Source organism: Haliotis asinina, chromosome 12 (assembly GCF_037392515.1).
Source record: "Haliotis asinina isolate JCU_RB_2024 chromosome 12, JCU_Hal_asi_v2, whole genome shotgun sequence".
Classification (NCBI taxonomy): Eukaryota; Metazoa; Mollusca; class Gastropoda; order Lepetellida; family Haliotidae; genus Haliotis; species Haliotis asinina.
In genome coordinates this window covers 35,761,452-35,777,571 of record NC_090291.1, presented here as the reverse complement: position 1 = coordinate 35,777,571, position 16,120 = coordinate 35,761,452, and the positions used below count along the sequence as shown (strand labels likewise).

Below are 16,120 nucleotides of genomic sequence, written 5' to 3'. Positions count from 1 at the left end.
GGACTGGGTCCATGGAACCAAATGTAGTCTAAATGAGGTTTAAGATGATGTTGAAGAATGCTGCCTAGTTCAAAGACAGTAGGTTGGTCTGTGTTCTCAGGGTATCAGTGAGTGAGTGAGTTTAGTTTTATGCTGCTTTTTAGCAATATTCCAGCAATATCACGGCAGGGGACACCAGAAAATGGGCTTCACACATTGTACCCCTGTGGGGAATCGAACCCGGGTCTTCGGCGTGATGAGCAAACACTTTAACCACTAGGTCACCCCACCGCCCCCTGTCAGGGTATGACATAGCTGGGGACCAAACCACTAATTTTCTGCTCCCCAGGCTGACACCCTATCTGCTAGTTCACAAAGTAAACAAAGTGATGAGTTTGTTACTATAAGTATAATCTTAGCACTGAGTGAGTGAGGGGCAGTGTGGGTTTGAATTCCCACATGGAAATGTGTGAAATCCATTTCTGGTGTCCCCTGCTGTGATATTGCTAGAATATTGCTAAAAGCGTTGTAAAACAAAAAAAACCAAACTCTGCAAGTGAGTGAGTGAGTGAGTTGGGTCTGAATCTTGCTTTCCACAGTATTGATACTGCATCATTATCAGTGATTACGTTGAATGCCGTCACAAAGTCAGTGGAGCATGTTATCTAAGAACATTAACACCTGGAGCTGTGTGATCAGGTCGTACATTGTGGAGACTGGTCAAAATACAGACGTTCCGCTCTCTAGACAAATACCTTATCCACTAGATCTCAGAGGTGCCATTCCACAAAGTAATCTCAGTGCTGTGTTTCTGACTATATATGAACTTAGTGCAGAGTGAGTGAGTTCGGTTTGATACCAGTATTATCTGTTTACAGTGTGAGCAAAGTGATGACGGTTTACCAGTTAACCGAGACTGTTGACACAGGTATGGTGACATAAGATCGTAGTAATGTCAAGTCTTGTTAATCTGGCCTCCGTTTATCTGACAATAGGCTTCATCCGATGCTTTTGTTGGTAACAAATTGAATAAATGTAAATAATAATGTCATTTACTTAGTCCAACAATTTGCTGTGTGGCAGGACCCTGTCATATTAACGAGACTTGACTGTAACTCAAAGAAAAGCGTGGAAACGTAACTAACCCTAGCTAGTAATGTTGAATAACTTGAGTATTGCATATCTTTGAGATGTCAGAACCATTATATTGTGTTTCATGCAGGAAATTAGACATGGTGATGACGATTCCAGACACTCATCATCTTGGTATGGTGCTAACAACCCAAGGATCATGACCAAAATAAGACCAGAACCCAAGAAATGAAAGGGATGCAACTCATTAGGACTTATAAGGTTCCTAAACCATGAAGTCATGTTACTCTGGATAAATCTGACAATTACCATGGTCATTATGTTTTGTATAAGTGATATATTATGGCTTATACTTATTTAAATTTACATAAGATCTTTTGTTACTTTGCCAAAAGATAAACTTGTTTGCTATTAACTGATAATCATAAGCTGGTAACTTGAAACGAGATTACTGGTTACAGATTATCAGATCAAAGATGTAAGAGACATAAACAAGAGGTCTTAGTGACTTAATTGACTTAGTGATAAGCCTGTCTTATTACCAGAGATTACTATATCAATTAGCCTGAGCATGACTGAATCTGCATGTGTGCATGGATAATGAATTAAGGACATACACATTTCTTTCTTGCTTAAGAGTTCTTTCTTTATCAACCACACAAATTGATTCCGGTAAAAATGGATGAAATATTGCTGATGTGATGATATGTGTTTAGGTTCTGTGAAGTCTTGCATTAACATTTATCCCTTATCACAATGTTATAACATATTATATCGGTCCTCTTTCAACACATGTGTGCATTCAAATTGTTCAGTCAAAATTAAACCTCATGTCTGTCAGCTTTATGGGGACATAGGGTTTGAATTGGTTGCCAGCAACCTTGGTGTGACAGCACTGATACTGATATATCATGCATAAATATCACTGGAACAGGGTGAACTGTCAGCAACCCTGGCGTCATATGATATATCATACATGTATATCAGATGGTCAGACATACATGTCAAACATACATATCAGATGGCCAGACTTGCATGTTATTACACTGGAATAGGGGGAATTGCCAGCAACCTTGATACTGACATATAATATATAGTCAAATTCCGATGAGCTGAAAGCCAGCTTCTCAAACATTATGCATAACTCAAAGTTCATGTCGGTCCCGACCATTCCCTGTTATAGTTATCATCATTTCTGGTTACACAAATTCGTCTCATAAGTACACACGATGACTTGTGAAAGAAATTTGGTGCCAAGAGACTCAAACAACAGCAGTCTTGTATACATAAGCTGAAGTCAGTCAATGAGAAGTTAATTGGTGTAGCTAACTGATCCAATAAAAAACCAGCGTGCACGCTCACACCTTCCCGTCATGTATATTTGCCGATAGATTTTGTTCATGGTTTTCAGAAAGTGTGTGTATTTTGTATTTCATTGTGCTAGTATTCAAATGAATTCATATTTATATACTGTACTATTTGCTTTCATTATCTATATCACCTAATGTATTGTTGTGCTATATTTTGAGACGATGTACTGAATATGGGAAATGTTCAAGATTCGATCATCTTTTTTGTCCCCTCACAGACATGTCTTTGTTTCGAATACACACATAAGTCGAATCAATTACTTGGTCCCCAGCGATTCGATTCAACAGGATTTGTCTGTATATACCAGATCTTAAGGCTTGCATGTTACTACACTGAAAGGGGTGAATTGCCAGCAACTTTGGTGTGATGCTGATGTATCATAATTTTATCACATGGTCAGACTTGCATGCTATTACATTGGAACATGGTGAACTGCTGCTCATAACATCCATCACAGGATTGTCAAGACCAGACTTTAAATTTCACAGACTGTTTGTATATAAGTGTAATATTGCTGAGTGAAGCATTACATGAAAACACATCAGATGAACTGGAGAGAGATGTTACTCAGGCCAGACCAATTTTATGTCTTGTTTTATGGGGTTTTGTCTTAAAAACCCTTAGGTAAGGTGGTTTAAACACAAAAATCACCACAGTAGTATTCCCTTTAAATGTTAAAAGTAATTTAATTTTGGCAATTAATTAAGTGTACATGTGGTAAAAACCAATCTGGACAGAAAAATAAAAAAAAATAAAAAAAATGGAGGTCCAGTTTACATTTTTGGCCATTGAAAACATTGGGATTTCATTTTTTGAACAGGGAAGATAAATTTGTACTTTCCTTCTTATTCTTGCAAAAATATGACAATGGATCCCTTATAGGGAAATATGTACTTATGTAAACTCTTCACACACTAAAGAGATTAGATGAGTGGGTATTGTTTTATGCCTTTCAAATTTCCAGCACCAACACAATGTCATCAGAAAAGGGCCTCAGACATTTAACCCATGAAACCAAATCAAATGAAGAGCAACTAAACTCACTCACTCAAATTTATTGCTCCGTTGCAATTTAACCAAGGTATACAGTTGTTCATTTTCCATCCAACTCTCGCAGAGATGTATGGATTGGTGTAACATCAGCATCTAGATCAAGGATACCTTGGCAATCAATGCATTCTGTCCATTATTGTCAGGTGTCCACATTTAATTACAAACCCACTGAGTTTATAACCCTGTTAAAGGAACATTGGGACTTAACAAGCTTGCATGCATGGACTGATGGGGAAATATAGCCGGGAGAGAGCAAGCAGAATACCATTGATTCATGAGGCACTGATTTACTGCCACTTTCCTGTGATCCAGTCTACCAGATCCACCTGGCGGTTCCTTATACCGTAACCAATGGCAACCAGAACAGTCAGCGATGCGAATCAATACCTACCGAGGAACAATACAGCATATTTTTCAAACATGATGCTGTGCCTCTGTACGAAAGAATTATTGCTTCAGTCACGTAACAGTCTCATTTTTAGTACATTGAGAAAAATGTTTACACAATGCCTCTTTTCCAAAGTAAAAATGAAAATAATAAGCGGGCTGATATTTTGTTTGTATATATTTTTTAAGATATCAACACAATTAATTAGATGTAGTAACACCAGTCCATCAACATTAATGTAGTTTGCACATTCTAAGTCCCAAGCCAGCAGGGCAAAGGGACATTTGTGAGTGTAATGCATTGACCCATTCCTGCCACACCTTAATTTGATTTCATAATTAATTATTAATGACAAGGAAACTCCACCTGAAACCTCCCTCTGGATTTATTCACAGCCATCTGTACATTGGTATTCCGTGATGGTCTGGTCGCAGTTAATGAAATTGTCTTAGCAGAAGTCCTGTCATTCTGCCTGTATCTGTACTCTTATGATTAATCCAAATAATTCTACATGCAATGATATTACTACAATGACTGCATGGAATTGTTATGCTTTTAAAGCACATGCACCAATAATTGTGTTTTTGATCCAAGAAACAGACTCAAAAGCTGCAGAAATCATGTTTGATAATATAAAGTCTATTTTCAGTAAAAGTACCTATGGTTCTTGTACCTGACTGTACTCATTATGGTAACTTTGATTAATATTACAGGTATGCAGGCTACCTGTATTGCCTCATCAAATGTCTTAATGGCAATTTCAGTCAGGTAGGCATCACTACAGGGTTCTTACCTGACTGTGGCAGCAGTTCATGAACCATGATTATGCTCAGATGCATTTAATTACCTGCACATTTCTCGGTACATATACCAAAATGCAGGGGGCAAACTATGAATCATCTCTGCCATTAAATTTCCTTCAGTGCTCTAAATGTACTTTAAAGTTTTCCCAGTATTCTTATGTTGAAAAAGTAAGAATTAGCTACTCATGATGTTGAAAATTTATCTGGAGGCCTGTCAGTTATTCAAGATATCTCCATTCTGTACAACGCCCAAGACACTTTGAGGAGAATTACCGCCAAGCACCTCTTGTACTCATGCTGACTGATAGTTTCAGCACAATGCCATGAGATATTATTCATGTGTGGTTTAATGATGCTTTTTGCAATATCAAGATGGGGGACACTGGAAAGGGGTTGAACCCAGGTCTCCGGCATGAAGACTGAATACTTTAACCACTGGGCTACCCCACTGCTCCTGAAATCTTTGGCATATTTGACAAACATACACACACAAGCTGACACCCAGGCAGGAGGACAGACAGACGTCGACAGAGCCACACAAAGAGACAAGTATCATAAATAGTTTTGGTACCCAAACCCTTCAACATGGAGATGCAGTTTTGACCATGATGCAAAAACAATCTGAATACAGTAAACATAATCCAAAATCAGCACTTGTGAGTGCAAGAAATCCAATCAGGTTGACCACAGCTTCAGAGGAATGTCATGGAGAATCTGTGGCCATTGTAAAGATATCCTCCAGATTTGGTTGTATCATCAGATTTACATTTGGTCTATAAAGTAAATTGCATGAAGCTACCCCATGTAACAAGAGCTTCTCACATTTCTCAAACTCACGTGCCCAGTCAAGCAGGCTTGACCTCAGACCCATCTCATTCAGAGCTAAGCCAACATGTCCCGAACTCAACTGCTGCTTCGTATTTGTTCAGGGTTATATGTACATACAGATTGAGTTTACACTGAAATTGAGCTGTAGACATTGCTTTTACTTTCATTTTCCTTGACTATTTCATGGATATATATCCAGACTGTATCTCCTTTTCTGGAGTGAGTGAGTGAGTGAGTGAGTGAGTGAGTGAGTGAGTGAGTGCCACTTTAAGCAATATTCCAGTAATTTTACGACAGGGAACATCAGATATATATTGCCCAGTTAAACGAAAACAGGGACTTAACAAGCTTGCACGCATGGACTGATGGGAAAATATAGCTGGGAGAGTACAAGCAGAATACCATTGATTCAAAAGGCACTGATGTACATACACATTGAGTTTACACTGAAACTGAGTTGTAGGCATTGCTTTTACTTTCATTTTGAGTGACTACCTCATTTATGCATCTCCTTGTCTGGAGTGAGTGGGTAAGTTTGGTTTTAAGCCACTTTAAGCAATATTCAAGCAATGTCATGACGGGACACCAGAAACAGGCTTCACAGATTGTAACCATGTGAGGAATTGAACGCGGGTGTTTGGCGTGCCAAGCAGATGCTTTAACCACTGGACTACCCCACACCTCTGGAGTAGAAGTGACCATGGTAACATTGCTGCACTCAAGACACATATCCTCATAGCATAGTTGCGTAGTTCATAGCATTCACGTCATCAATCCCTTAATTGCTGGGTCCATGCTCAATTTTTTGCTGTCAAATAGCAGGAACATTGATAAGTGACAAAGTGACTCATAGTCTTGCTATCAACAAATATGTAAGCAATTCCCTAAAAGACAACAAGAGTTTATCCATATCAGAAGTTAAGACTATGTTTCAGTAAATCATAATTCACAACAGAACAGATTTATTTCCTCATATATCAAAATTATTTACATAGGCTAAGAAAATGTGACAATGACATATGACAGTACTGGCTATGTTTTAATATGCAGCTTGCACGTCAAGTCTCTGACTGATATTTCATAAGTGGGTTATGTTTTGAAGATGAATGTCTAGTTGTAATCATAAACTTCACAAGTTTCTCCTTTGCCATCAGTATTTACCTTCAAGAGAATCCACACTGAATCTCAACAGGATAATTTCATTTTCAATTTTCAAAAACGTTCAAATGCACTTTTATTTTGTAAGAACACAAAGGACATTCCTAAAGAAACAGCATTTTTGCCCAACAATATTACAACAAGATTAAAAAAAGAAACTGTCAAATATTGAGTCTCTCAATACTACGTTGAAGAACATTTAGCAGAATTAGGTAGTCTTCATTTCAATTAGCTACTATACCCTGGGAAACTAATAAGGGGACACATAAAAGTACAAGTTTCCTTTATTCTTTTCCACGTTTCTTTACAAGCTGTGTATTGCACTCTGGGTGAAATTATGGAAATAAATAAAGCAACACTTGCGCTTTGAGATGAACCCATATTTGATTCCATGAGATACTGTAAGTTCGGGCTAATAGTATGTGTTCATCACCCCAGAGAACTGGGTTCTCAACTATGTAAATACCTCAAGTGTGTTTTGCTGGTCTCTTGTCATGACAGGGATGTGATAATGTTAAAAGGTATCTCCACCAGCTCATTGAGGATATTTATGCAATGTTTATACACAGTAAAAGCATATGCTGCCAACAAATTTAATTTGGACCTAACAGTGCCGAACGAAATAATTATTAAACATGTGAATGAGACATAACATATTCATCAAGAAAAGACATGTAATCATACTTATATGCAGTGAAAAACTAAAACCTGAATTTCCAAAACCGTACTTGAAATCACAGCAAAATTACAAAAATACTTTTGATACAAAGAATCTTTGGATAACATCCTGGTATAAACCACCATTGTGAATACAGGTTTGAATCATCAAAACAGCCAATAGTGTTTTGTTTGTTCATACTGTATGGCAGTTTACTATAGCTAGTATTCTGTTGAAGTAGAGTAACACACTTACTGATGCAGATTTTCTGCCACTCTGACACATGTAAATGCAAAACTTTATTCCATCTTTTTCAAAATGTAGCATGAGTGAGTGAGCGAGGGCACTTTTATGCCACTTTAAGCAATATCCCAGCAATATCATGGCAGGGACATTCACACAGAGACAAGCACACACACTAACACAATGACACAGTGACAGCCACAAGCCACTATCATAAATGTTTTTGCTCCACAATATCAGTTTCAACTATTTATGTTTTGATTCGTCATTGAGGTAGTGACCTATCTTTAAACAGTATACACTTAAAGGCAGGGGTGCAAGCCTATAGATAGATGGGGTGTGGCCTCATTGTAGCATACAAGTACATTCCATGAAATATCACAAAACTGAGTTTCCAGTTCCTGCTGATATAACGTCAGTAGAAAGAAGTATGGTATGAAGACTCACAACAAAAAGTGTGGATGCAGAGAGTCTACAAAACATACACTTTGAAAATATATTTCTTATTTTCAAATCCAGATTTGAATGTCCCACTGTGTCAGTCAGGTGGCCAGAGGAGGTGTGTTTCCATAGAAACAAGCATATGAGTGGGGGAATGTATTGTATGGGGTTTTATATTTGACACCATTGTGTGCAGGGCCAGGGTTGTACACATATCTGATGTTAACATCTCTTTGCTGAAGATTTCATCTTCCGAAAATGAGTAAAACTTTATGTTTCATACATTTTAATCAAATTAATCCCTTTAGTCACCAATACATGTACAGAAAGGGATGTTAGACATTTAAGGCACTTGTTATTATGGTAGTAAATTCCACAGTTAACCTCTGACATTGCCAGGCTCTTGCCAGACACCCATAGCTGGTTACAGTCCTGTCACTCTCAGGAAGATAACATCTACACAGCTGGGGAGTAGCAAGTGGGAGACAAACTAGAAACCCATGTTTTTTGAGGTTTGGAACCCAGGCTTTAAAGCAACATGGTTGATCATTGGTAATTTCTCAGGTATCATTAAAATATAAACAGAAACAGTGTCAAATATTTTTATTTTGACTGTCATAAATACATAGATGTATGCATCCAAACATCCAGACAATTCTATTCCCTCAGCACTAATGGCTCCACACTTCAGCCTGTTACAAGCATACGCAGCAACATCTGTTTAGTCTCAGGCAAGTGACAACAACTAGCACAACATTAACGACCAATATGCTATGCCTATAATGAACCACTGTATCACAGCACTGCCTCCATCTAAGGTCCATATAGCAGAATTCCACAGAGACTGTGTGTGGAATTCTTATCAGACAAACCACATCTACATGTCTGGTATGCTAAACCGAGAGCCCTGATGAATGCACCAAACTGGACAAATTCCTTATTTTTGTTTAAGGTCCCCATTCCATATTCAGTGTATTTCAATCTTTCGTCTGTAATGCAGGCCCTGAAACAACTATTTCCAACAAAGCCCATGTAAGTCTAGAATATGTGGCAAGTCCAGATTTTCATTAAATGAAAGACACTGGGTGTCTTCATGATATTTTATGACTATTTTTTATGGAGAGTTCTTTTTTCTGCAAAATATGTGAATTTCAGATGCAGATGTTAGTCTATTCAATAATGTGATACTAAGCATTAAAGCCTTTTTCTCTTTAGCATGTTTATTGGTCTTGCTGACACTAACATACAAGTACTTCTTCAAAGGCTCTTAGTTATAATAGTATAAACATGAATTAGGAATATTAATATTCAATGGGTAATTTTACTGACATTTACCACAGACTTGGGACTAAATACAGGCCTTATACCAGGTACACAAACTGTCATGAATATATACACACAGTACAACATGACGAGTCACCCCAAGCTTTATTCAAGCTAACCCTCCTGTCCTGCAGCATTCTCCTTTATCCTGCATAGTGAGAGAGACTTTGTAATAGACAGGTAGAGATAGAGGCTTCAGGAGACGCAGGTGACGAGAATATGACTACACAATCTAACCCGGACTTGTGGGAGTGAACTTCATTCAAACTTGCTGGACAGGTTACATTTGCATCAACAATGCTGTTGAAAAGGTTTCTTTGTCTCTTATGTTTTTTGTTGTTGTTTTTTTCTGACATAGCATAACACAGAATTAGGGACTGGAATATGAAATAATTGTGTCTCTGTTGTGAGATAATAGAGGCTGGTTGTCTGTCAAGTTGCAGTTTTTATTATTCAGTGATCTGACAAACATGACAGTTTATTCATGTCACGCAAATATCGTACTTTCATACAAACTTATTACAATACATAATTTTTATCAGTAATTTTTAGTTTGAATTTAGAAATATGAAACAATATTTACATGTTCAAATAAATCTGTTAAACATCTCTGTTTTAGTGTCATATGTGATGTAAAGATCTGTTTGATATTTCGAATAAAATCTGTCCATACTGACAAGATATTATATTGAAAGTGACATTGATTGATTGGAGAATGATGAATCATATTCAGAGAGACCCGCGTAAATTCAATCTCACCTGTGTTGTCATGCACGCCGCCAATGATGTACAACTTCCTCTGATAATGATTAGCTAATCCTCCTGCTGGCTCAGATGGGTAATCATAGCGATAGGCTCCAAAAACCATCTTGAGAGAATTAACAAATAATTATCCAAAAAGAAGTGCACAGAGTCCGAGTCCAGGCTATCGGGAGCCTGTCACTGCCTTTACCACTCCCCTCCAGTGTTCTAGCCTTACTGATCCTACACTACACACGATTCAGCATGGGCTAGTCCACTAGCTCAAGGTAGGGGAGGTCAGGTCACTCGCTCGCTGTAGCGAATCCGTTACACATCAGTGACAATACATAATCACAACGTTCGACGGATAAATATAATAAGGATAAACTTCCTACCTGCAAATCGGCCAGAATCCTCGTGGTCGGTGTCTGTGTCTGAGGAGGGGTCGTGATAGCTGCCAGGCGTGGCTGGACGGTCGTCTGGAACAAGGGACACTGGGCATGACAGAAGATAATCTTTATGGTTGATAGGATTTTCAGATGAGCGAGTTTGAATACTAACACATGGATTACCACCATATTTGTCAGGTTACATAGAGAGGCTGGGGGTAAATATTCCAAAATACGTGAGCTTTTCTACTTAGCTAGCCCTTTGAAACTGTATTTTTTATTTCCAGTATTCTTAAAATATTGATTTTTTTTAATTCCTTTGTTATAAAACAATGGTGTGGCAATCTTCCTACAAGAGATATCACTTCATTGCAGATTTATTTTTCAAGCTGATAACAAAGGGTCAACATAAATATCTTTACATAAATATGTTTTCATAATAAGTTAGTGTGAATGGCAGTCAGATGACTCTTACACTACTTTTAGCAGAATTCTATCAAGATCATTGCAGGGATACCAGAAAAGATTAGAATTTGGAGAAATGTTTCATAATGATTGAAAGTATGTATCACCTGTGGTAACTTCAAAATATTACCAGCCCAAATGGAATTTAACCAAACCAGACTCCAAGATATGGTGAATTTGCTCAGATGTATGGAATATCTACATTTTTTTAACAGATCATCAGGCTTGTTAGTTGAAAATTTAGACTGTCCGTCTAAGATATCTCGCCCATCTAGAGTGGTCAGACGGGCCTCATTTCATACACTGATATTCATGCACACAAAATCAAACTGAAGTGAAATGTGGAAATTATTACACTAAACCCTATACTATATTTCTCATTGAAGGCTAGCCTGAGACTGCTATCATGGAGAGCAAAAGAAATACAACTTTTAAAGTCAAGTTTTAAAATAGAAGGCATAAACATGAACACTTACTCTATAAGATTTCTTTTTTCTCAAAGCATGTATTTCTTTTGCTGTACAGTATACATTGAGGTGAAGACATATACAAATCCAAGTGTTCTTGTAGCATTTTGAGGGGCACAATTCAGAACCAGTTCTCAAATACTTCCATTTTCACAGCAAATGTTAAAAAGTCTAAGGACAAGCGAAATAAGGTTATCATTAATCCCTTGAACTTGACGTAAAATATATATGAAAAAAAACCCCCAAAGAATTTATAATGTTGTGTGTATATTGAGAAAAACATTTTACCTCTGAAAATCTATTTCCGGTAGCAGTCCATGCAAAATTAACTTTGAGAAAATCAAGTTCCAGTTCCAAATGGCTATGGGTAAATTTCAGTATTTGTAACATACACATTATGTTTACTAAATTTATTGTGATGTAAACACACTAATACAAGAATTCAAACTGATCCCAACTTTATATTCACCCACATAACTCGCTGAGAGAATGGACCAACCCATCCATTTTGTGCGTGGGGTTAACCTTACACTCGATTCCCTTTAAATCTATCAATCATGTTTACCCGTAACTTCTAGCAAATGTAAACAAAAAACCCTTCCTCCAGCGATCACTCTCTCCACCCTATTGACACAGATATTTTAGCTACTATCCAGATAAGATACCCTTTGAACAAATTCAGGGTGCGGTGATCGTGAAGTGGTTGAATAAAACACGCAGGATTCTCTATTTACGTATCTAAACGAAAGTATGCAGTGCATGTGCACCTACTATACAGCCAGCAACATTTACCAGACAGGAGGAGAGTGCAGCTGCATTTAAACTGTCGGTTTGTCATTCCTAAAGAGTAACAAGTGTAAATAAGCATTGCAATTAACTCAGTGAGGTCTTCATTATAAAAATACAAGGAGTGTCTACCACGTTAAACTTGGTGAAAGTAAAAAAAAAAAAAAACCCAACATGACCAAATAAGGATGTTCAGAGGGTTTAATGTTAGCCTCATAATAGCAAAATTGAATTTACAGGGTTCACCACTTTTTCTCTAATTTGATATAACCACCACTAATATATACAGCTAAAGATTGTTTGGTATAGGTCTCAGTTCATCATGAACATATTTGTCATAAATGTACATCAGTGTGATTGATTTATTTTGATTCCTCATTGATTTCACAGTGAGTGAGTGAGTGAGTGAGTTGAGTTGAGTTTTATGCTGCTTGGGCGTGATGACAGAACACCTTAACTACTAGTCTGCTCCACAGACCCTCCTCTTTTCAAGGTTGTCCATAAACCACATGAAATATTTTAAGTTCACTGGTCATGAGGGGGGCATTGGTTGATGTACCCTTGATGTTAGTTTATGTTCCCTGAGCCCAAAGGGGGACCAGTGAACAACATATTTATCTTACTGAACACCGCAATATTAATTTTGAACTGTTTGAAGCATGAGTATTGGATTGTACACTTCAGGAACCTGTGTGACTCCAACAATTTGAATGTTTTGTAAAAATGTATTTGCTGGAATGCGAGCCAAATCGTTTTGTGGCCATCACTAAATTTTGCAGTGACACAAGAAACACAGATTTTGAGGTTATCTCCCTTCCATTGCTTTGCATTCACAAAACATTGGTAATTTCTGTGCATCATGCATGATTCATGCTATTCGTGATAAAGAAGTACTACCATGAAGTTCCAAATGAGTTGCCATTGGCAGCGGTGTAAATTGCTTGTAAGTGGGGTAAACTGAAAATAATAGAAGAATGCTTAGCCAATCAAAAAATCACATGTATGTGTAAGGTAAGGTAAGGTAAGGTAAGGTAAGGTAAGGTAAGGTAAGGTAAGGTAAGGTAAGGTAAGGTAAGGTAAGGTAAGGTAAGGTAAGGTAAGGTAAGGTAAGGTAAGGTAAGGTAAGGTAAGGTAAGGTAAGGTAACTTATGAGGTTTTCATTGACTCACAAAAATGTGTTAATGGGTGTGAATGAAGTTTATGTACCATGGTGTATATAGTGTTACAAAGCTTTCACAAACTTCCAGTCTTTGAAATAATTTCATGGCAAAGGACACAAGATATGGGCTTCACATGTACATGCATTCCATGTGCACAATCAAACCCATCCTAGATATCTCCAGGCTATACGTATAGCCTAGATATAAGCAGGATGAATATATGTCTCTGGTGAGATGAATGAGGAAATTAACTAATATCCTACCTCACCATCACAAGTGAAGAAAGGGGAAACACGATCTTCATCCTTATGTTATACAGTGCACTGACAAAAGAGGCAAAATGGGTGATTGGTTGATTAGGTCGAATCTGTTAATTAGTATATTATGGTCCAAGTGAAATTATTTTCTTGTTTTATTGAAATAACAAACACTGCTGACACAGTTTGAAAAAGCATGTTCGATAGTTTAAATTATTCTGTAAAATGTCCATTCAAACCAGCTTAGTTTTTCTGGGTATGTGTAGCTAAGTAGGTTTGAGACAATAAAACACCACTGTTGTCATACAAGTTGGAATTTCGCTTAATATGTCTGTATATGGAATTGAGTTCAAAAACACATCTTTTTTTTATTGCCAATAGAGTTGAGGGTCCTTGGTAGGTTGTCATTTTGTGTTTTTATTCACCACATTATTGATTGTACCTTAACAAACATCATCATGGACTAAAACAAATGTTCTGGTTCCTGTTAGATGACAACACTTTTATTCAGGTGCCAACCCTATTCGTTTTAAGAGGTATGAATAAAATAACTGTTCAGATACCATTGTTTTTTTTTCCCAGCACCAACGGACATCAGTATTTCTGACTAGAGAAAGTTGACATGATGGCCGCAAGCTTTATCAAATAAACATTACAGTTTGATAAAAGTGTTATTAGTTTGTACTTTACTTTTAAAAAAAATGTAAAAATATTCCTACCTCCCTACCCAAAATTTTAAAGAGCTCTAATCAGAACCACAACAATTTCTTTTTTCATTTGATCTAACGAACAAAACTTCATTAGTTAGAATTCTGCATACATACCTCTTTATGCTTTATTTATCAACATAATGGAAGATTGAGCAGCCAAGCAAAACAAGTAATTTCAATTCTTTAACTATATTTTGATATAGTGAGTGGTTTCTAGCTCCAAGGCGTCAAATCATTTGGTAAACAGGTAGAAAAGTGTTGCCTTGTTCAAACTGCATACCAGAGCATAAAGCTACATAACCTATCACAAAGGTACATATACTCTGTTAGGTGAGAATAGAGTTCATAGAAAAAAACAAGGTTAAAAAATTCTTTGCTTGAATCAAGAGGGTGCATCCAGTCCTACTTTTCACGGACACACTTCTGATCTTTAATTTAAAAAACCGTATTGTATATGTCTCTCAAAGCTCTTTTATATATTCCTGTGTATAGCCACATTCCTCCCATCATTGTCAGTCTCACTGAAAGAGATGGTTGTCATATTTTACAAAAATTCATTTTAGTTCAGGTGAATGTTTGTGTGATGTATTTAATCCCAACTACCCATGTGTGACATCCCCTGCCTGGGCTGTATGAAGGAGCAGAAAGGGGGTGGGGAAGGTGAAGGGGAGCGAGGAGTATGTGTGCCCAGAGCTACATAACAACATACATCTCTGTTCAAAGAAGACGTACACTTGCCTTTCTGCTTCTTCATTGGTTTAATGGTTAATATCAAGTTAAGATCATAAGATGAAGAAAAAGAAATATGTTATATTCTTTCCTAAGAGGAGTGAGTGATTGAATTTAGTTTTAGCACTCCAGCAAAAACATGGCAGGGATCACCAGAAATGGGCTTCACAAATAGTACACATATGGGGAATCGAACCCGAATCTTTGTCATGATAGGCGAATGCTTTAACCAGAAGGCTATCCCACCACCCTCTTTGTAAAGCGAGGCAAATTTAAAAACCTGTTTCTGTATTTGAGAGTATTTAGCAAACTGATCAACATCAATATTTAAAGACAACAGTTCAGCTTTTTTCATAAACTGAATGAATTTTGAATGATAGCTATGTTAAATGAAGTTTTTTTTTCAAATCAAGGAAGCAAATTATATAACCAAAACTATGAGCATAAATGCTTGTTGCAAACCTGTAATTTTTTAGCCCAACAATGGTGTTTTCTCAACTCAGTCTGACAAGAATTTTAAAGGACGGATTTCAATTTGTCCCTCATCAGATCAGAAGCATCATGATGACATGCAATATTCCAAGCTACCAAGCTACCATTTATGCCTTAACAGCATATCCAATAATTGGGCTCAATATCAGCTTCCAAGCAGATCTAGGTATATGCCAGGTATGTTAGTTCTGGGATTTACCATGGTATTGACGCTAACAGAATACTCCGTATTTCATGTCACCAGGCTGATGTATAGACTGATTGGTATCAGAGTCAGATCAACAGCAATTTAATATGCCTCTGTCAACAGACTTGTTTCATTGAGTCAGTGAATCATTAACAAGTCCATTTATCTGGAACCACTCATTCTCCACCATAACTGCATCTGATGTAGGTCATTAGTTGATAATCAGCCACCGACAACAAGTGTTAAGTGTTAGAAATCCTAATGCTGATTACACCAGTTGTAGCAACACATAAGCCCCTAATAAGTACAACAACGTAACAACTGGATAATCTGTTAATCTTACTAAACTGGACCAAATAATATATACCCAATACACAACTACAAGGTAGACAGCACTGAC

The 16,120-nt window shown here is 37.2% G+C and overlaps 1 protein-coding gene across 3 annotated transcripts in view; it reads right to left on the bottom strand.

Annotated features, from left to right (window-relative positions):
• LOC137258330 (kinesin-like protein KIFC3) overlaps nt 1–16,120 on the bottom strand; it is a 76,830-nt gene that overhangs the window by 41,032 nt on the left and 19,678 nt on the right. For 2 of the 3 annotated variants that reach the window (XM_067795966.1, XM_067795968.1), the window contains exon 5: nt 10,474–10,557. In XM_067795966.1, the coding sequence (XP_067652067.1) occupies nt 10,474–10,557 (84 nt within the window). Of the gene's footprint in view, nt 1–10,096; nt 10,345–10,473; nt 10,558–16,120 lie in introns of those variants that run through there. The other variant, XM_067795967.1, reaches the window with a different exon arrangement.